At 39.1% G+C, this 22,269-nt stretch overlaps 1 protein-coding gene across 3 annotated transcripts in view; it reads left to right on the top strand.

Annotated features, from left to right (window-relative positions):
• The window catches only part of PCSK5 (proprotein convertase subtilisin/kexin type 5), a 405,323-nt gene that overhangs the window by 223,721 nt on the left and 159,333 nt on the right, over positions 1 to 22,269 (top strand). For all 3 annotated transcript variants that reach the window (XM_074330572.2, XM_019736691.3, XM_019736690.3), the window contains exons 11-12: positions 14,441 to 14,558; positions 16,510 to 16,698. In XM_074330572.2, the coding sequence (XP_074186673.2) occupies positions 14,441 to 14,558; positions 16,510 to 16,698 (307 nt within the window). The remainder of the gene's footprint in view (positions 1 to 14,440; positions 14,559 to 16,509; positions 16,699 to 22,269) is intronic.

Here is a 22,269-nt window from a genome sequence, read left to right as displayed (position 1 = left end):
TTATCACTAATATGTCTTCACACTTTTTTCTCTCATAATCTCATATTAGTGATTATAATCATATCTCAAACACAACTATACTTAAATTCTGTTTTGCAAATTAGTTTTAACATTTAAATGTCACCTTGAATTCAGTCTGTGAAGTCTTAAAGTTGTAATTAATTGCCTCAACATAGGAACTAATGATGGATATCTGAACTGCTTGTAGCTATCAACATCTTATTGACTGTCTAGTCATTGATACACAAAAGCTGTGAGTATAAAATATGATTCTTCAACAATATGCAAAAGCTTGTACACGTAAAAGAGAGTTAATGTCTCTTTTTGTGTGATCACCTGATGAGACTTGATTTCACTAATTTTAATGATGCTGGACTTCCCAAGTATTTTAAAATTTCTCTCAGCATATGAGTCTGGTCTCCTTAATGGTAGTAAATGTTGATATTTTATGGTTCCTATTGATGTTTTAGGCAAATATCAAAATCATCAAGCCTTAAACCCAGTGATTACACAGTGTGACCAATGAGAGCCAATGCTGTTTTCAGGCCAAAAGTGTGTTGTGACTATAAAGTAATGCAATGGATTTTTTTGAATCACTGATAACTGGATTCTGAATCCAGTTCCAAAATAAAATACCCACAAAGGATTTAAATCAGGACACCCTTATCAAAATCCCCCCACACACACACATTTTCTTACAGACTTTGAAAATTTAACAATCGTTTTCTTATGAGGCTTTGCATTTATTTAAAATAAAAAATAGCACAGCCGAGTATACAAACAAATAGTTTGTATTCTTTATTGGAGAAAATTTACATATATTAAAAAGCACCATTCTAAGTGTACAAATGTATACATCTATAACCATCACCACAGTCAAGAAAGATATAGAACATTTCTGTCCCCCCAAAAAGTTCTTTTGTGTTCCTTTCTCATCTCTTAGCCCCCCAGCCCATCCTATGCAACCAGGTATCTACTTTTTGTCACTATAGATTAGGTTGTCTTTTGTAGACTTGTATATAAATAGAATCATTTGAAAATGGATGCTTTCTCTCCATGTCATATTTTTGAGGTTTATTCCACGTCATTAAGTGTAGGAGCAGCTCATTCCTTTTTACTGCTAAGTAGTATTCCACTCTAGGATCATGTCACCATTTGTCTACTTCCTTACTTTTTCATGGGTGGCTTTATTGTATCCAGTTTGGGTTTATAGTGAGTAAAACTGGTGTGGCTATTCATGTATAACTTTTTAAACATTAGACAGTCAGAAAAGGCCTCTTTTAAACAGAGATCCTGAGGTGGGAGGAAGCAATCCAAATGGCTAACCAGATGTAGTGTATTTCAGGCAAGGCATACAGCATACACTATTTATGTTCTCTATTTTTCTATAAGACTATTTAGATTTCAAAAAACAATAAATGGGCTCAAAAGTATTGGTAAAAAACATAATCTGCTGATCATTAATGAATTACATTAATGTCACTTACATAACCTAGACCAGAGAGGGTCTAGGTTATAAATATAAGAGGGTACAAGATGTTTGAGAACTTTAGAGTTACTGCTGGGAACTGAAGCTTGTCTGAAATAGTTTCTATAGTGGCTGCTCAGTTTAAATAGATGCATTATTTTATTTGCGTTTCTTGGAGGATTGAGGATTAAAACTGGGTAAGACAGCTATGGTGAAAACAGTCAAGGTAAGAGAGAAGAGAGAGGACCCATAGTGCAAAAAGGGCAGATATAGTGTGATGAGGAAAGTAATTTTAAAAAACTGACAGCAAAGCTACTTCAATCTTAGAATTAGGAGTTCTCATTTGATTTGAAAAACATTCTCGAGCCACTGCAGTGATTTTGAGCAAGTGAGTTGGATTGTAGTAATTACTTTCAAGCAAGTTGAATCTAGTTGCATGTCTGATGTCAGAAAGAGTTTTATGTCTTAAACTGATGGTGTAAATCCATTGGTCCTATGATATGTCGTACCAAATTACATGTCTGTAAGAAATTGACTTGCTAAAATGGATGAAAATTCTCTCGCAGTGATCATTTTATATTATCTTGCTTTGCAATTGTGTATTCCTGACCTTAAGGACTGTGAAATTCAGTGAAATTTTTTATCATCTCTTAGCCTCCTTCCAAATATGGAGAGTTATAGAGTTGGGAGATATGATCATCTTTGCTAAATTCTTTTTATTTTTAAGAAGAGAAAGAAATGATTTTTGAAATGGCTTTTTAATAAACCCAGGGCAAAGGGTGTGGTGACAAGATTGCTTCTAGAAAAATGTCACAAAAGAAATTGTTCTTTGAGAAGGCTTCACAAATTTCCTTTGGCCCGAGTCTTTTTGCTGGTTGTTATTGTCCACCATGACCTTCAGAAAGCCACTTAACTTCCAATATTTGAATTATTTTTCACATACAGTTGTATTCTTTGCATTTGTCATGCGACTTTGCAGAGATTTAAAGAAAATAAGTAACATTTTGCTGAGCCTCTTGAGTTGCTATAAGACTATTGCAGGTAGAGTGACAGAAGCATGTACAGTTTGTGAATTGCTTTTTCTCTTTCTTAAGATTTTCATTGATATTCTTTTTCTTGGCCTTAAAGCACACTTATAATCGTGTATAGCCCTCGGAAGGTGCAATGCTTTTTTTGAACACACCAGAGGCTACAATGTGTATGCTTTCTTAATATAGTGTGCAAGATAGTTTTGTCTGGAAATCGTTTGCTTCTTTTCATCTTTTACCTTCAGAAGTATCTTCAGAGCCAGCTTTGCCCTTCAGAGCCAGAGTTCTATACTGTGTATCTTAGAATCCTAAAACCCCCACTGAATTCCAGCCACATATGACTAAAGAATCAGAGGAGATCGCGAAAAATGCAAGAAATGTCTGTGATTGTATGATTGGAATGACATAGTGGGTTGCACAGGTTGTTAACTTGAGTGGAGACTGAAATCCAGCCTGTAATCCACTCACCCAGTCATGTGCCTCAGAGTGGGATTATGTCCACCTTAAAGAAGGGGGCACCTTTTGCTAATTCACCTAAGTCCCACCTGGGCAGCCCTGTTTCATTTTTCCCACAATTATCAAAAACACGGGCATCTTTTCTGAGGTATTTATTCAGAGATGGATTTGTTCCCCTTAACCTTCACTTATTGCTTCAACCTTGACTTTCACAGAAACTTCCCTAGTAAAGTAACTCAGTGTTACCAGAGTCAAACAGTTTTCCAATATCTGTGACGATCTCATCACTCTCTTTATCTCAGCTCTCTAGACAAAGTTCGAAGTAAAACCTTAGAATTTTATGTGAGTGTGAGTGCCAAGCACAAAACTATTATTCTTTTCATATTCTTTTTACATTCTCCCTTTTTCATGACCAAAAATGATTGAAGCTTCATGAATTCAAATGTATAATTTGGGGCCAGTAGGAGAAAATTTGTATTTGGGGTGAAAAGTCTTTATAAATATTGATGTCTACAGGCTACCTGAGCACAGGCCTAAGTTGTGCTTTATTTGAAGCTTCACGATTATCATCAAGCTGTCTTATGAAGGTCCTCCCAACAGACCGTATTTTCCTCCGAGGAATAGAGCTTTAAATGTGAAAGGGGAAGATGTGATTGAGGTCCATAGAAGAAACTCTGTTTTTGAAATTAGTACATGCGTATCAGTTTGGACTCTGACATGAGTAGGCCTAGCTCCGGCTGCAGCAGCAGTTCTCCGTCCCCCATCGGGGACGGAGAACTCTAACGTGCAGTGACCATGTTGAGACCGTGGGAAATGGGCACTCCTCCAGTTGTGAAAACTGGTTCAGGATCAATAAGATAGCCCAAATAAACAAGAAACTGAGGGTTTTATGACTGCATCTTTTTCAAGTACAATTTTAGTGAAGATGGCTTAGCCCATCCTTTTTTTCCTCTCCAGAAGAGATCTTTATATTGGTGCCAGTGTCTATAATATAAACCAGACTCTAAGATTCAAAAAGAAATCCTGAAAATTAATCCTGCCCTAGTTCTACGCATGACTTCCTAAGGCCACTGCATCTAGCAAGGTATAGTTACATGCCAGGCGATTGCTTTGCAGAATCCATCTGGATACGTCTTCTGTGAAATAAATAGATCCAGACTTTTATTTTTCTTAGAATCTCAATTCATACCCTTTACACACGTCCACATCTTGCTAGCCTTAGGCATTTTAAAGCAGTTAAATTTCTATCACACATCCCAATAATGGCTTCAACAGGCTTCTTTTTATGGTGTTATACCAAAAGACAAGGTCCACCCTAAAGTTTCCAGTTATCTTTGAAAGAGCCAAAAAGAAAGGTACTGTGATTGCTGCTGGATGTTAACAAATGGGAAATTGCTTTTGCCACTTAATGCCATTCTTCCATCTGTGCATGCCTGGTTAGCTCCAATTAAAAAAAAAAAAATGGCCTAAGCATGAATAGAAAATAAAGTATCTTTTTCATATTAAAAAGATCTCCACAGTCAGGGAAAAATCCCTGGTAGAAATGACTGAGGAAGGTCAATTCTCAGCAAGAGTAGGGGAAAGGGTTATGGGCCAGATGTTAACTTTCCTTCCAAGCCCCACATATTTCTTTTTCTGTGCATGATATTTTAATGAGTTTTGAAGAAGAGAGCAGTTTTTAGGCAGCTGATTTGCAAAAGGCAAAGAGGATAAAAATGGTCCACTGTTCATGTGTGATATATAAATAAATACCTGAAATGTTTTACCCCCTTTGCCACCTTGTTGTTCTAAGGCTGAGGGTTGATTTGAGAAATTAGTTGAAATAAATACTGTGTCTTATAGACAGTAGTAACCAGTGGATACAAATATAATACAAAGAGTGTCCGGACATTTGGCTTTGAGTCCCTGTGACTTTGGGTGAGTTATTTTAATGTTCATGAGATTTTTCGTTTTTTCAGCTGTAAAATGTAAATAACATCTTGCCAATAGGATTGTTGTAAAGATTTCTTTAGCGAATATGTAATACAATGCATATGTAAGATATTATTTTTACCTCCCCCAAAAAATTTCTTCTAGACATCTTATTTTGGGAAGCATGCTTCATACATTAAATGCACTTCATTTTTTGTGAAAGATTAGATAAAATAGATAGATTTAATCTGATACTTCAGTGCATTTACTATTGCAACATTTTAACTAAGCATGCTTTTGTATCTCAAATCAGTTAAACCCTTATTATGTCCTAACAATACGTAGAACTTAACTCCTTGAATAAAGTGCATCCAAAAAAAGAAATATCCAGATCAACCAATCCTTGAAGAGTAAGGGATAATGCATCCATAGGTTAATTAGGAAAATTATCTTCTTAAAATGTCTGTAGGAGAAGAAAAATGTGTGTGGTGATCCATATGAAAAGATGCCAGTATGATGTACTGCATAACAACTTTCATTTTCTATGCTATCGGCCTGAGGGAAGGGTATTTGTGAATCACTCCTACAGAGACTCTGGCCCTGTGTTGGAGATGATAGCCTAAATAACCAGTCTTTATCAACTGGGCTTCTAGGAGAGATGCTAGCTAGCCCTAACACCCGCAAAGTGGGGTCCCTGGACCAACAATATCAACATCACCTGGTAACTTGTCAGATATGCAAATTCTGGGCCTTACCTCACAACTAATAGGTGGGACTGAGCAATGTATGCTTCCACAAGTCCATTCTGATACACATGCAAGTTTGGGAACCACTGACTCAAGTCATCCACTGTATGTAATGAATTAACTTATTTCTTGTGGATTTGAATGTTGCTAACAAAGTACCATCCTTACAAGAAATGAAAACAGTCTCTCAAATCAGCGGGTGGGGGGGGGCAGTTGTTTGTTTTTTGTTGTTTTGGAGTTTGGGTAAGGAGCCTTTTGTGGAAGGTGCTCTCAAAAAAGTCCCATTCCTTGTCGATCACTTAGCCATTTGTTCCCAGCTGCATTCAATTCTCCTCTCTGTGAATTGGACCATAATCCTCTGTTTTCAAACTTAGTAACCCCCATCTTGGATGGGGGGGTGGAAGGGCGGGCAAACTTTTCCATTATCTTACTGCCTTAGCTCGGTCCTTCCTTACACAACTGAAAATTTCCAACAAGTAGTCTAAATTAGCTGCTTCCATTTCCTTACTGTTCAGCCACTTTGTAATTCTCTGCAATTTTGTTTCGACTTCCACCTTTGAAGTGAAATTATTCTCTGAGACTTTCAGCCATTCCTACTTGCCAAATCAGAAGGCTGCTTGTTTTTCTCTGGGATTTCATGCTTTTGATCTACCCAGTCCAGATCTATCTTTCCTTGCCTTTTGTGATGCAAAGATGTAACCCTGTTCTTCTTTGACACTTGACTGATTCTTTTCTCTCCCTTCCTTTTACCTTAGCCATTCTCTGAGATCTGATGCTGAGTGCGCTCTCTCTCTCTCTCTCTCTCTCTCTCTCTCTCTCTCTCTCCCTCCCTCCCTCCCTCCCCCCCTCCTTCTCCCTCCCCACTGCCTCTCTCTCCCTTCCTTTCTCCCTGCCTCAAGCTCTCTCCCAGCCTCACTCACTCTCTACCTCTCACATACTCTTAATTTTTTAATTTCACTGCATTTCTTTCACATCCCTGCCTTCCTTTCAATTACAAGTCTCACCTCCTTATTAATGATTTTCAGTTCTGCATCTTCAACGCTGACTTCACCCATTACTAATCTTGAATCTCTGCACAAGACTCTCCCTATGTCATTTAAAACTCAGAACTTCCAAACATGATCTATCAAGCATCTTTTACAACTCCCTAAAACTTTCTAGAATATATCAATTAAATTATGTCATTTCCTTGATCATTGACTAATCATTGTCTCCGGATTGAATTCATCCACATGATTCCAGGCCCACATAACTTCCTTGAGGAAGCCATGGTTCCCAACATCCTGTTCCATTATACCTCCATGAATCCAAATCTTACTGAAAGATTTAAGAACCATCTCAAGTCTTATTTAGTCTAAGAGCATATGTAGTTCTCATTAATGGTCTGTCTGTCTGAGATGTTGTAGAAATTGCCTTAGTGTCCCTTAAGCTTCAATTCTGAGTTGAGTGTAAATGAAAAGCAATGTTACGAGAAGCCTTACATAGTGTTTTGAACTTATGAGGATGAATGTTAGCTTTCTTCCTAATGAGATGGTGGTATTTCCAGTTGCAAAGAATGATTTCTTCTCTGTTGTCACTCTTCTTTGTGCATTGCGATCATCATATCAACAGTGGGTCCGTATCACGTGAACCATAGATGTGTGGATGAATGAAATGACCATATCTTTGCAACCACTGTTAACCACTGAGTGTAAAAAGACTTGAAATAAATATCAACCAGATTTTCTATTTTATGATAAGGAAAAAGCAAAAGGAAAAGAAAGATTAAATGAAGAGTTATTTAAAAAGAATAATTCACAAGTAAGAACTTTGGCTGCTGGCTCATTAAGATCCCAGTCTGGTAATTGTTGGCTCAAGTTTTACACCAAGAAGGTCTAGGCTGGGAAGCTGACATATGGTCAATCCAATTTTCAATTAGCTTTTGCCCAAAGGCCCTTATCGTACATTTTTTATCTTGTCATCTCTGTCCAAACAAGCTTAGTTTCCTAAAAACAAGCACAATTGTGATCTGCATATACCCTGGGATTCCTGGCTGGGTCTCCCCAAGCTGGTAAAATAGATTTTCTACCTCCAATCTAGAAATACTAGTCAATTACCTTAAACAAACTTCTTACTTATTATAATCATATTGGAAGCAAATAAAAGAGGAATGTCCAGAAAAAAGAAGAAAATAATTTGACTTTTTTTTTTCTTTCTTTAAAGTGTAAAGAGGCCATTGAGAGAAAGCAGGCATATCTCCTTATCTTAACTCTGTAAATGAAACATAATAAATATGCATTTTCATATATGCATATGTAATATAATAGTGTGTGTACACATCCATGTATAATGAAGTATATTGTACATGGAGAAGAAGGACTCAGCAGTGTTTTCCTAAACTCGCCTTACTTCATCTCTGTAATGACGAGCCTGTCTGACTACCTACAGCTGCTGACCAAACCCATCCCGAGAGGAGCTTTGAAGTGCAGACCCCACAGACAGCCAAGTATCAGTGTCTGGAAACTTTCCACATGCAAGTCCTCAGTAGCACTGGTGACGGCTGGCATGTTTGGATCTGGCTGGAGTTGTTACTAGAGCCTGAGATTTTAGGAAGAGCAAAAGAAAAATAAAAACAAACCATGCAGAATAAGGCAGGTGCCAGCTGCTCCGTTTTCCTGCCCTGAGGGAGTCTGCATTTTGCACTGTGCTATAGAAGAAAGCACGACAACTGTGGTTCTGATTCTCTAAAAAGCTTATGTGCCTTTCACAGTGAAATCAAAGGGTACGTAATGAAGAGATAGATGTTGAAGAAAGGGAATAATTCTGGAAGCATCCTGGCTTTTCATCTGTCCGAGATGTTTAAGTGAAGAAATGCTGACACAGGATGCCACTTTTTCATCCTTGCGAATCTTCCGGTTTATGTTGTGATATTTAGCTGTTTATTTTTACTTTAAAAAGGCAGTACTTAACCATCTACATTATGCATGTGAGACAGGGTGACCTAAAGAAAGTGTCGCAGGCCCTCTCATATTTCACCCCCTCCTATTCTGCACATTTGGCCTGGTTTGATTAATAGGTGTGGGAGGCACGGGGTCCCTGGTGGGAGCTGTTATTTCAGAGCAGGTGGCTCAGGGCTGTTGGGGATCAAAGAACCCAAAGGTGTGAGGACTGCACAGCTGCAGGAGCTCTTTGATCTCGGGTTGGAGTTTCTACCCACCCACAGATCAAGCAGCCCCCTCAAGACAGGAATGTGGGTAACTACCTTTTAGTCTGGTGGTTTACGTGTAGGTAGATGAGAACAACCACAGTCTGGTTGATGGCAGAGGATACCCGACGGTCGATCGTGGTTGGCTTTTCGTTCTCCCCAGGTTCGCTCTTATCCCGTTATTTCCTGCCACGTTTACCACTAATGCCCATCCCTTGTTGACCACTCACCCACACGCTGCCCACTCCAGGGCTGCTGGTTTCCTCTCTGCCCCAGTGAACCACAGGCAGACCTGCTGATTGTTTAACCAGGAGGCTCCGTCCTGGCCCCTAGAATGTCCTCCCTGTATCTCCACCTCACTGAAGCGCTTGCTTGCACCAAAGCACCAATCGAACCTCACTTTTCCCCTCGTGGGTCCTCGTACCTGATTCCAAGCCTCAGCTAACATTTATTGAGTACTTCCTATACACCAGTCTCTGTTCGGTTCCTTCACATCCATTGTCTTTTTGACTGATTTCTTACTCTTTTGAAGTCTTTTTGTACTTACAGTGATTACACAGTTAGTGCTTTTAATTATTTCTTAGGGAAATCATAAAGTTACACTTGTCTCACCCCCTGCCTGACTGACAGCACAAATCATTTCTGTTTCATTTGGACCCTCACTGTGTTGAATACATAGTAGGTGCTCCGTAGCCCCATGAGTGCGCTAATAACTGATGGGATAAGTTAGGTGCTTGTATTGGTGAAGTGTATTGAAATGAACACTTTCTAATAATCAAATACTTAAACCCAATTTATTGACCACATTCCATATCTTGGTGATTATGTATATCTTAACAAACACAAATCTAAGTTCAGGATGTCTGTATAGCCTCTAGTTAGTTACTAGATTATTGATATTAAAAGATGTGAGTTGTGTGCCAGTCCAAATAGCATGACATTATTATCTCAGTTCCATGTAGGGTGGCCACTCTCCTCCTTTGCCCATGAATGGGGGTTTCCTGGAACACAGGACTTGGCTAAAACCAAGACAACTCTAGACAAACCCAGACATTTAGTCACGCCAGTCATAAGAAATGATTTCCTCAGTGGAAGGAATTGGCTGTCCTTTTATATTAAATACTTGGGAATGGATGGCTGTTATTTAGTTGCTTTTTTTTCCAGTTACAAACAAAATTTTTGATTTCTCACAGGCGTCTTGACGGTTTTTGTTGTTGTTTGCTTGCCCTAGTTTACACTGGAAGCTGCGTAACATTGTCTGTACATCTGACAGCTGGTAGCAGAAAGGTTTACCTCAGGAAGCTCAGAAACTTCTTTAAAAATATTTTTTTAACCAATTCCTTTATTATATAGAGAGTGCTTTACTAATAGTCATTTTAGAGTCATCGTGAAATGTCCATTCAGTATATTTAAAAAGGAAAAAAAGATTTCAAGTAGCTGGCTCCAGTAAGGACAGTCAGCTAAAACAGATGAAAGTGTACCAAATTTCCCTGTTCATAGCTTCCTGTGCTCAGAAACTTTTTTTTTTTTTTTTTTTTTTTTCAGCTAAGCTTTCTAGCTTTTCTTTAGAATTGGGTTTGTAGGCCTCCTCGCTAGAACTGTTATTTAAATTAACTGTTTCTGCTTTCAATCTATGCAATCATTTTCTTGTTCGTGTAATTAATTAATTAGTGATTAGTGATTAATTAGTTTCTCTCAGCACTTCTTGTCTCTTCAAAAAAAGAAAATATACCTGCTAGAGAACGTTATTTTCTTGTCCCTCTGACTGGTCCAAGCAGGGAAGCCTTTAAATAACTTTGAATAAATACTAGCTATACATCTAGTGTCAGACAATTGCATTCTTCATAGAATTTTGCATTTTACACAGTGCTTACACAGAGAGAGTTCCACTTGATCCGCGTCAAATAATTTCCAGGCTCAGGTTTTGCTCTGAGCTTGGCATGAGAAATGTGTATAAATAAAACTACTTTAGTTATGGAATGGCCATATCACAACCAGTTGTTTCCAAGGTATATTTTGCTATAATCATAAATTTTTAAGATGTGAATACTGGCTCTCTACTTGAATAAATTTTGAGGGTTAATGATGACTTTATAGGAGTCAGTTATAAAAAGAACAGACCTCCTAATTCCTCTTAACCATTCTCTTGTAAACACTTTATGCCACTTGGTGAATTAAATGAAATTTCTACTCTCAGTTGTGTTCATTCACTTCACAAATCTTTATGGAAGCTGTCCTCTAAGCCAGATGCTCTGCAGCCACCGGAGGGAAATCGTACTCCCCGTGGCCTATCATGGTAACAGTGGGATGTCAACACAGACTTGATTCGAATGGTCACCAAAAGGAAGATCAGTGTTTCTTAATTTATAGGTCATTTTAGAGTGTGGAAGCTGTATACTATATATTAAAAAAATCACATGTCAATTATAATTATATCTCAAAAAATGATTCATACTTCCAAACTATTTAATGGCTATTTTCCCTATTGACACCATGTTTTGAAGGAGTTTATCTGCCCAATACATTCATTGTGTAATTATTTTCTCATTAGTATTTACCAAACAAATAAATGCCAATCAGAAGTCATAGAGCTGATATATTGCTAGCCACTAGCCCCCCCCCCCCACCCAACTGAAAAAAGGAAAGAAATGTATTTCATTTTTTTCTTAGGCTGTGTTTCATGATTATGGACAGACCAATAATTTCCAGTATTTTAAAATACTAAAAGTCTCCATTACTGACTCAACGGCCTTCATTGATCTAATCTAATTCCCTCATTTATTAATATTCTATTAATGCACTTTTTTTCTGTTGACTTACCAGTCTAGTTTAAATGGAGCTAGTGAGCCCCTTTTCTGAACATCTACCTTGAGAGTTGCATGGACGGACATTGTCTCTGGAGGTTAGGAATTGAATCGGAAAAGGAAACAAATTTATGGCCTTCGTAAAGACTCAAGGTGCTTTTCTACTTAACTCAAGTGGATAACAGGCATGATGTGTTTGTTGTATTTGATGACTCTGTGTGTTAATTTATGTCCTAATGGTTGATAGGTTGACGGTTACTGGGGGTTGGGGTGGGGATACAGGAGCCAAAGCAGCTCACTGGATCCCAGGCAACCCCAGTTTTACAGACCATTTAAAGCCCTTGCCTTCCCCAAGCCACCGCCTACCCTCTTCCCCACCGCCGCATATACCAATCAAATCGGTCATCTTTTTTCCCTAAGCTGAGATAAAATAAGTTGTGCTCGTTTGAAACTACGTGACGCTAGCATGGAGGTATTTGGGTACTTTGCAGCTTTAGAGAGCCTGGTACAGCATCTTTGGCAACAATTTCAATTCCCCCAGGGAAAGAAAATACATTAGACTGTTCACAGTGAAATGATATAGGCTAAGATTAAGTGATAAGTGAGAACATAGGATTTACATGAACTTTAACAAAAAAATCTTCATGGATGGGTTTCCTTAAGCCCAAATTTGACATTTATCATGTATCATGTGGGCCACTCTGTCTCTTCTTTAACTAAGGAGGCAAAATTGCTTCACATAATATTATGTAACTAAAACTATATGTACAGAATTGTTAATGGCAGTTACCAAATTGTGATGAGGTTATTGGTGTTTTATTTTCTTCCTTCTTTTCTGGACTTATTTACAAGTTTTTACAATGAACATGCGTTACTTTTTAATCAAGAAAATAAATAATTTATACTAAAATTAGCAAAAGTACACGTATAAAAATCGTACATATATTCTTGCCATAGTAAAGTAATTTTATTCAGTTTTATTCAGTATGTTCTGACTGACTGAGTACCTCATATTATAATAATGAGCCCTACTATATTTGTATAGTTCTTTAAACAGATTTTTTTTTCACATGGGACATAGAATAATAATTCAGTAATGGTAATGGGATAGATAATATCCCAAAATGAGGAAATTGTGGGTTAGATATTTTATCTTGTTTTCCATGAATTATGTAATTAGCAAATAGCAGAAATAGAGCCATATTTCTGAATCCTAGCACAATTTTTCTTTCTTATATGCTATAATATCTTTTTTTCCAATATGTATAATATTCTGCTAAGTCCCATGGAACATATGAAAAAATAAAGATCCAGTTCTGCCATCAAGCAGTTTATAATGTAGTTGGGAGAAAAAGGCATATGCTGACAAAGTTAATTAGCAATTCAGCTGAAGGCACAGATAAAAAGTGCAGTGTGTAATACAGTACCTGGAACATAAAGGCACTCAAGAAAGGATGGATGGATGGATGGGCAGGAGGGAAGATGGATTGACAAATTAATTAGAGTTATAAGACTATAAAGAAAAAAGTTCACTCATCACAGATGGTTGAATGTCAGTAAATATCTATTGATTTATATTGGCCAGAGAATATTTCAAGGAGGAGAAGACAGAATAGCTAGGCCTTCAGGAGGAGAGTTTGACTCTACAAAGAGGAGGAGTGAGGGTCTTCCAGGCTAAGGGCTCAGCGTGAGCAAAGGCAGTGAGACAGAAAGAGCAAGATATAACTTTGAGTGTCATATCTTTAAAAAAGGAGTGACTTTTCTAAAGCAGAAGGTTTGGTAAGAAGGTTATTTTGAAAGTAGAATGGGACTAAATCATCAAACATCTTGAATTTCGAGCTGAAGTATTTAAATAATCCATAAACCTGGGCAGCTATGGAAATTTTTGTATAATATAATTAATGTTTTAAGGAAAATATTTTAGACAACAAATCTGGTAGAAGTATGACTTTGTATTAAATATGAAGATATGAGGGTTTAATACAAGGTGAAGATTTAAAGTATTCAACTGGGATTTCAAAGTACCTTTAGAGAGTTGATCTTGCTGTATCATCATTAAAATCTTCCTATATGTAATTGAAGTTTCTGAGACAGTTACGTCAAATTCAGCTTTAAATCAATAGGTACTCTCATTGAGAACTAAAAGATTACCACATGTGAGGATAAGAAGCTGGCATGAAAGTCTAGAGGCCTCCAAATATTTCATGCATAAAGTTTAATAAATTTTTCGTATGTTAGAGGAGAAGTAATAATTTATATCTTCTGGGATATTCAACCTAAATACTAGACATGTCAGAAAACTGGTATTTCTTGCATGTAATTTCTTATTGCACGAGGAGAAGTCGTATACATTGTCACTGCTATTTAAACCATTAATGATTTTATCTTCCAAAATCGATTACATCATCACATGACTACAAGTGGTTAACTGTGAGGCGTTTGAGAAAACTATGTGGGTTAGAATCCAGCCCAACCACTGAATGCTAGTCAATCCCAGCCAAGTTTCTCTCTGTTTCTCTCATCCATGAATGATGATAATAATAACACTAACACCTTAAGATTGTTGGGAGGATTAAATGTAAAAATATGCACTAGTGCCTGCCATATAGTAACAATTCATAAATGATAGGCATGTTACTAGTAATGACACATAATCAATGAGTAATGTACATTCCTCTTATTTTCTTGTGATTATTTACTTGTTTCATTTGTTTTTAAATCACTGCTAGAAAGCAAGCTAGGGATGTGCCTGGGTTCTCTTCTGAGTGAAATTGTAAGTCAACATGCATAGCCTAGGTGGCTCCTAACCACGGTAAAGCTGACCAGCCTCTTGCTTTCCGTAGTGAGCCATCTCTATGGATTTGGACTGATGGATGCAGAAGCCATGGTGATGGAGGCGGAGAAGTGGACCACGGTTCCCCAGCAGCACGTGTGTGTGGAGAGCACAGACCGACAAATCAAGTAATATTTGCTGCAAGCAGACAACATGACAGGGCCTTAAAGAGAGCAGGCCAGTGCAAGTGCTCAAGATAACCCTTTGTGACGCATGGAAGCTAAAACCTTGTGTAGTTTTTTTCTAATGTAATTATAAAATGCTAATAGAATGCCTAGCATGCTAAGCTGTTAAATCCACACTAGCAGAACCCAAGGATCTTTAAAACAAGATCTATTAAGAGAGAATTTGGGGGGACCCCTAAAGTTTGGGCATTCTTAAGGTTTCTACTCTGTCAGTGCTTCTATTTGGTGGTGCAAGTATTCCCCAAAAGTCATTGTGCTCCAAAAAGCTAAACCTTATGTTCTGGAAACGTGATTACATACCGTGTAATTCTCCAAAGAGTGGCTAAGTACGCAGTGAGTGAAATTGCAGTTTATTCAGTGATTTCAGGGCCTATTCCCATGTTCCAGCTGCACAAACTTGGAGGCTGTGCTGGCAGGATTTACCAGACGTAGTGTGAAGTCTCTCCTAGGTGCTGAATTCAAAGAGTAGGATTGTCATGATTTTATTGGTATTTTGCTTTTGGCTTTCTTTTTAGAGAGTTGGCTCCCAGAAAAAAATTTAGGAAACCAGAGCCATTATAATTCTTGAGGAAATTTGTTAGGAAGCAGAAATAAATAGACGAAAGTGTTTTGTTTGTTTGTTTGTTTGTTTGTTTGTTTGTTTGTTTGTTTTCCTGTTCTACTCTTGTGGCAAAGAATAAGAGGAAAGGATAAAGGAGTAAAAAGTTAACCAGTATTTATGGAGCACTTATTATGGGCTAAGCCAAGTTCTAGAAACTTCATGTGTGTTTTCTTATTAAAACTTTATAAGAACTTGGGTATTATTGCCACTTGATAAATGAGGAAATGCAGTCAAATGGAATATTTGTTTATTCATTCACAAATTCATTTACCAATTCGGCAACTATTTTTCTTGCACTTACTGGATATCAAGCACTGAGCTAGATATTAAGGATAGAAAGGGGAAATAACAGGCAGGAACAAAAAAACTTAACAAAAAAAGAAATTAAAAAAGCAAGAAGAAAAAGGATAGAAAGGGGAATAAGAAATGCTTCCTGCCCTGTGGAGCTTACAGCCTAGTGGGAATTAAACCAAAAAATATAATAAGTAGATAATCACAGATTATAATAAGTGAATGGGGAAATACAAAGGGGGGGGGCATATTTTTCCGATGGTTCAGTGACAGTCTCAGAGAGTGAAATTTAAGCTTTGACCATGAAGCAAGAGGAAGAGTCAGCCATATGGACAGCAGCAAAAATGAAAAGGCCTTGAAGCAGAGTAGTGCATGCAAAGGCCCTGAGGTGGGAAACTTGAATTATCCCAGAACTTGAACCGATGCCAGTATGGCTGGAGCCCAGTGTTCTAGGAACAATGGCACAGAAGGAAGCTACTGAAGAAGACAGGAACCTTTAGGCAAGAGGAAGAGTGTGCCCATGGGTTACAGAGCAAGGAAATGGTAGACCAGGGTCATGCTAATCCCCAAGCTTTCACTGTACCACAGTACCCTATATCAGTGGCTCTCAAAGTGTATTCCAGAGATCAGCAACATCACTGTCACCCGGGAACTTGTTAGCAATGCTCATTCTTGGGATCCACCCCAGCCTTACTGACTATACTCTGGGGCCTGGGCCCAGCAACCTCTATTTTAATGTGAGATTCTCAAGTTTGATATCCACTAGCTGCATGAAGATAAAAGAACCTTAATTCCCCTTTTCCTCTCACCTGCATCTTTCTCACTGTCTAACCAGTGTTAATCCTTTAAATGACCCAATCTTTTGGGTGATAGTACTGTGTCCTTTAGTATCCAGCAACTAGCTGCTTACATTACATCATGTAATCTCATGCTAGGCCTGCGGGATCTCTCAGCCAAGCTGTGCCATGGACTTTGCTCAGACTCCCTGTCTTTCTGTTGCAGGACAATTCGCCCCAACAGTGCAGTGCGCTCCATCTACAAAGCTTCGGGCTGCTCTGATAACCCCAACCACCATGTCAACTACCTGGAACATGTCGTTGTGCGCATAACCATCACCCACCCCAGGAGGGGAGACCTGGCCATCTACCTGACCTCGCCCTCAGGAACCAGGTCCCAGCTTTTGGCCAACAGGTACAATGATGTCCTTAGCCCACCAGTGTGTAGGAATCAGACCGACACTCAGCTATTCTTTAGGGAAGAAAGGGTCAGCAGCTACTTACTTACTTAGAAACTGAGGGGGCACTTAGGTGTCATGATGGGACTGTCATAGCTCTCACTGCCCACACATAAGTACAAAGTGGGAAGCTACCTAGAATCTATAGGCATAAAACAGTATACAACGTTTAATAGTTAGGTAATATAAAAAGGATGCTGCAAAAAAATTGAAAGCCACCTGTTGTTCTTTATCCTAAAAAAGAAATACAGAGCACTAACTCCTTAGGCCTCTGGGATTCTCTCCCCTGCCCTTAAACATTTGCTGGCATTTAGGGCAGATTAACTGAATTCTCTTGCCCAAGCACTTTCCAAAGTTCAAGGAAATTATATTTGTTTTAAAACAGGTATTGGCAAGTTTTTTTCTGCAACGAGCCAGTTAGTAAATGTTTTGAGCTTTGCAGGCCATGTTTCTGTCACAACTACTCAACTCTGCCATTAAGAGTGCAAAAGCCACTGTAGACAATATTAATGAATGGGCGTGGCTGTGTTCCAATAAAACTTTATTTACAGAAACAGGCAGCAGGCCGTTTTTGGCTTCAGAACTGACTGTAGTTTGCTGACCTCTGTTTTAAAAGTTGACCCTTTAGTCTTTATTGCCCAAGGGGGCAAGAGGGCACCCAGTTTCTCTTCTTAGCCTCTTTCCTTCTCCCCACTCCCTCCAAACATTTCTCCAGCAGGTAATTGTATTGCCAGGATCCTTCTGAAAGGCCAGAGTGTTCTAGCACAAGTTTTCTTTTGCTCCCCTGGCTTTTCGAGTGGTTGGGAGCATGGGCGGGGGTGTTTGTCAGCAAGTGGGACCAGATGGGAAAATGTCAGGTTGTCCTATACACCTCATTCCCATTATGGTTCTAAAATAAAAACCACAACCAGAAGCCTAAAAGGTTCTTTAATTCGATTTTCTTCTCCAAGAGAACATTTAATGGTAGCAAACAACCTTATCGTCAATGACACATAGAGTCCAAATGAAAGCCAACCTTTTATGTAGACACAGCCACGTGTCCACATGCCAGGTGACCATGGCAGCAGGGATCTTTGTCAAACCAGAGGTGTTGAGAGTCCAGGAGACAGTGCAAGTCTGCAGAACCGAAAGTGGGACTGAGTGATTGCCAGTTGCTTTTCAAAATCCCCAAACTTCATCTGCTATAGGATTATGAGAAAAAAGAAAGAGCAACAAATAGCACTTCTAGGTGATATTGCCCAGGAGTACAGATTCTAGAATTTTCAAGTGCATTTTACTTCTGTGCTTGGAAGACTTGCTGTATTCTTTAAAACCTCACGTCTTCCATTCGGACATGGGGAGACTTGGGCTTAGTATTTATGAAGCTAAGCTTAGCCAGAAAAAGTGTGTGCTGGTGCACAGAACAGACAGATGCTTTGGCCTCAGCTCGCTGAGCATGCCCTTCTCCCTACACAGACAGGGGTCTCAGCTGTTGTCAGCCAGGTAGTTGTCATTACCTGCCTGATGCTTCTTTCCAGCAAGCAAGGCCTGAAGATGCACAGTTACATGATTCCTTGGAGATCACAGCAGCTTATTACCACAGCCAGGGAAGACCTTTTTCTCTGCTTTTTTTTCCTTTTCTTTTCTTTACCACTACTCATCTGTGTTGAACTTGAAAAATTATCTAGGTGAAACATTGTGAAGTGCAAAGGTTTGCTTCACACATCTGTGGCTCTTAAGTCTCAAGCCCCCTCCATTCTAGAAAAACAACCCTTTCTCAGTTGCTGTTTGCTTGGAAAACTCAGCCTCCTCAGACTTTCCAGGCTCTTCCTGCATATTTTGGAATTTTTTGTTGGCTTCCCCCAAAATGACTTCAGAGAGGAAACTTGTGAGCAGAGGCGCTGTGGATTCCGTCACAGGCATTTGGTGGATTACAAGGTCACTGGCTTCAGTTGCACATGCATTCTTCAACAGCGGACATCTGCTTTACTCTTTGCAAAGTGCTGAACCCAAGAGTACTTCATATCTGTGTCAGAGAAAAGAAACAGGCATTTCAGACACTCGGTGACTGACGGTCATAAGGTTTACCTCAATTTCCCTGATCAAGACCCCCTGGGAATAAGATTTGCACCCAGAGTGCAAGTCTTCTGGGTCTGGAGCATTTCTTAAAGTGCTGCTCTTTTGCATATCTTCCATCTCACTGCTGAAAGTAAGTAACCACCAAAAAAAGCTCGACAGATTGGAGTAGAGGAAGGGGGCTGGAGGACGAGAGATGTGAAAGATGTTATGAATTCATTTGTCTACAGTTCCCAAAAAACATTGTTCTGAGCAGCCGATTCCTTAAATGTAAAACAGCTGCACCGGGTCCCAAAACCACATATGGCCACCTTCCAGGGCCTGGCTCTCCTGTCCTTTTGTGCTTGACACTAGTAGCATCCCTCCTACCGAGGCAGCTAAGGAAAGACCGTTTCTTTTGGCATTTTCTCCTTCTGGCATATTCTAAAGCTTTAATTTTATGAGAGGAAATCTCTACTCAAAACCTCTCAGTCTCTGACCTAGTGGTACGGCGTCCTTGTGTCCTGTCACATTGGCCTTGTTTCAAAGCACATTCCCACGATTGGGAGCTGAGGACAAGGAGCATAGAAAAAGGTGGGGAGGGAGCTAAAGGAAGACCTCCTTTGCTCCTGAGGTCCTTCCTGTTCGTCTGCAAGGCAATAACACTTTACCTCAAGGAAAAGGTGAGTTGGGTCAGGTTTTAGAAGTAATTTCTCTCTCCAAATTTATTAATGAGAGCAATAAATAGTTCCCCTGTTGGATACTTACTGATCTTTCCTTCAAAGAAATCAAGATTTCTGAGGACCACATAAAGAAAAGAACACTATGCAGTTCAAAGATAGGAATTCTGAAAGGTTTAAAATATAGTTTCCCTCGTGGGGGTCACTTGAGATGAAGAGGTAGAGCTGTGGTGCCAAAGGGTCATCCCCATTTGATCTCTCCTGTTCCTTCATGAGGTGTGATCTGTTCCACGGTGGACTGTGTGTTGACTGCTGTGAGAAGGAAGGATGCTGAGAGCCAGCTCAGACCCCGAATCTGAGGCTCACTCGGTGTCATCTCCCCATTCTGGTGCAAAAATCAAACACATTGACAATAAGGGAAAACCAGGGAGAGGAAGACCTGCGATGACCGTGACGGCCCCTCCCTTATTACCTGTGACTGTTCTCCTTTTCAATATTGACAAAATAGGTGTCATAGTCTTGGAACCTGAAAATGTTAGTCGTAAGATTAAATTCCCAAAGGAAATAAAGGGGCCATGGTCAGCTTTCAAGAAGTCCTTAGTTTCCTAGACATTCCTGTGAGGAATTTCTTCAGTATTGTGTTTCCCCTCACCGCAGAAGTTCCTTGGGAGTTGATTTTCCACAAAGTCCTTGAACGCTTTAGGTTTGTGTGGGCCGTCTGGAGCCCCTCAGTGCCCCCCTGTCCCGGCTGACAGGGCACTTGCTAGAACTCCTGTGGAGAACAGCTGTTGGAGGAGGAGCCGTTTACCCAAACATCTGCAGGTGCTGAGCCCTGGAAGGCACTCAGCAGCATTCAGAACTAGTCCAACTTGAGCTCCGTGCCCAATTAGCCCAGCAGGCAAGCACCCTTGGCAAGCCAGGTTGATAATTTAGTGGGTGGGAGCCCTGAATAAACAGAGCAGTCCCAGAATGGACAAACGGTTAGTTCCTTCTCTTCCCTTTGTTTTCCCCTGCCCTGTCACCCTTTTGGTCCTCCTCTTGGCCTGTACACCCACCCTGCCTAACAGAAAGCCAGACTGAATCATCAGCACAAACAAGAGAGGTCCAACATCGTGGGGGGAGCTAGGTAGGCTTCAGTCCCTTAAAATGTTTTTAGACAAGAGCCACATTCGATATCAGCCTTTGTTCTATGGCATATTCAAATTCTGCCTGTGTCAAATTTTACACACAAAAGCTTGTTCTATCAGGTTCTTCCTTCAGCTGCATTTGTTGTAGAATTATGAAAAGCTGTCATCATCTTTTTTCTACTCTAAGTCTCCCCCTCCCCCAACTCATTGAGTTTTAGATTTAGTTTAGCTTGTTGGCTCTCTGTTCCAAATTTTGGCCTCTGACTGAAAGCTGAGACTTTGCCTCCCTTTCTAAATTTGATTACAGCTGAATATCTCTGCTTCTAATTATGATCTTAAGTAGAGAGGAGGTTCACTTTCTAGACTGTAAAACCTATAGCGTTCTATAATTAACTATGTTTAAATGCGGTGTTTATATTTGAATCATTTTTGTCACTGCCCTACCCAAATGTTCAATGACAAAACTGACATTTGTAAAGTGTCATGCAATATAGATGCATTTGTTACTTGCAGTATAAATTACACTTTTGCAGTGAAAGTTTTACATTCCAGTAAGGCCTCCCCATGAGACCCCTCTTCCTTCATTCAAAATGAGGTACGGGGCCTTGGAGTTAGACGGAATTGGGTTTGTCCTGATTTCATCAATTTTTGCGTTTGACTTTGGAACAGTGATTCTCTCATCCAGAAAATAGACCTAATCGTATCTGCGTCACAAGATTGTTACAAGTATTAAATAAGATAACATAAGGCTAGTCCTCCGCCCAGCCCCTGGCATAGTAAGCATTTAATAAGAGCTAACCTTTATTTACGCTGTGCTTTTCAAAACACCTGGTGAATGACTCAATCCAACACAGATGGCTGGGCCCCTTTCCCAGAGATTCTACTTCTGTAGGTCTGGGGTGAGGTCCATGAATTTGCATTTCTAATAAGCTCCCAGGTGATGCTGACACTGCCTGTCCACAGAGCACTTTTTAAGCAGCATCAATTTTAAAGATCATCCAGCTTTTTCGTACACATTCTTGTTATTTTTGTGTCATCAAAAGACTTGTGAGCAGTATGTGCTGGATGCTGTGCAAGTAATTTACAAAGGAGTTTAAAATATAAAGCAGATACTTAGATAAAAGCCGTCGACTATACAATGGAATAAATCTTCAAAAATATTAAGTACTTACATCATATACCCACAAAAAGAAATGCATTTTGGGACTGTTGAGTTAGTTATTAATAGTATGCATGTTGAAAGTAAAAAAAAAAAAAAAAAAAAAAAATGAAACACCTCATCTTTTTAGGTATTCTAGAACCTTTCTCTAAACCTTTCTTAAAGAAGTGATTTAGATTATGAAAGAGAATGACTTAATAGTGTTTTTAAATACCCTATTTCAGAAACAAAGTATTTAAAACTTAAAAAAGCCAACATCTAAAAAAAATGAAACACTGAAGTACAATTGAGCCAAATGAGTGCTTGAAGCATTCTATAAGCTCTAACTTAAATTGTGATGAAGCACTTAAAAAAAAAAAAAAAATTTAAAGAGAGAAAACTTCCAAAAATATTGGTCTAACATCTGATTCTGTAGTGAACATAAATATTGTTTGCTTAGTAGTGGATGATTCTGAAAGTAAGATCCATTTACAATTTCAGAAATAATTATATAACACATAACTGTCAGTATGTATAAAATGTCTTATT

Source organism: Rhinolophus sinicus, chromosome 16 (genome assembly GCF_057876585.1).
Source record: "Rhinolophus sinicus isolate RSI-liver-muscle chromosome 16, RSI-T2T, whole genome shotgun sequence".
NCBI classification, from domain to species: Eukaryota; Metazoa; Chordata; class Mammalia; order Chiroptera; family Rhinolophidae; genus Rhinolophus; species Rhinolophus sinicus.
This window is presented reverse-complemented; position numbering and strand designations above follow the sequence as displayed.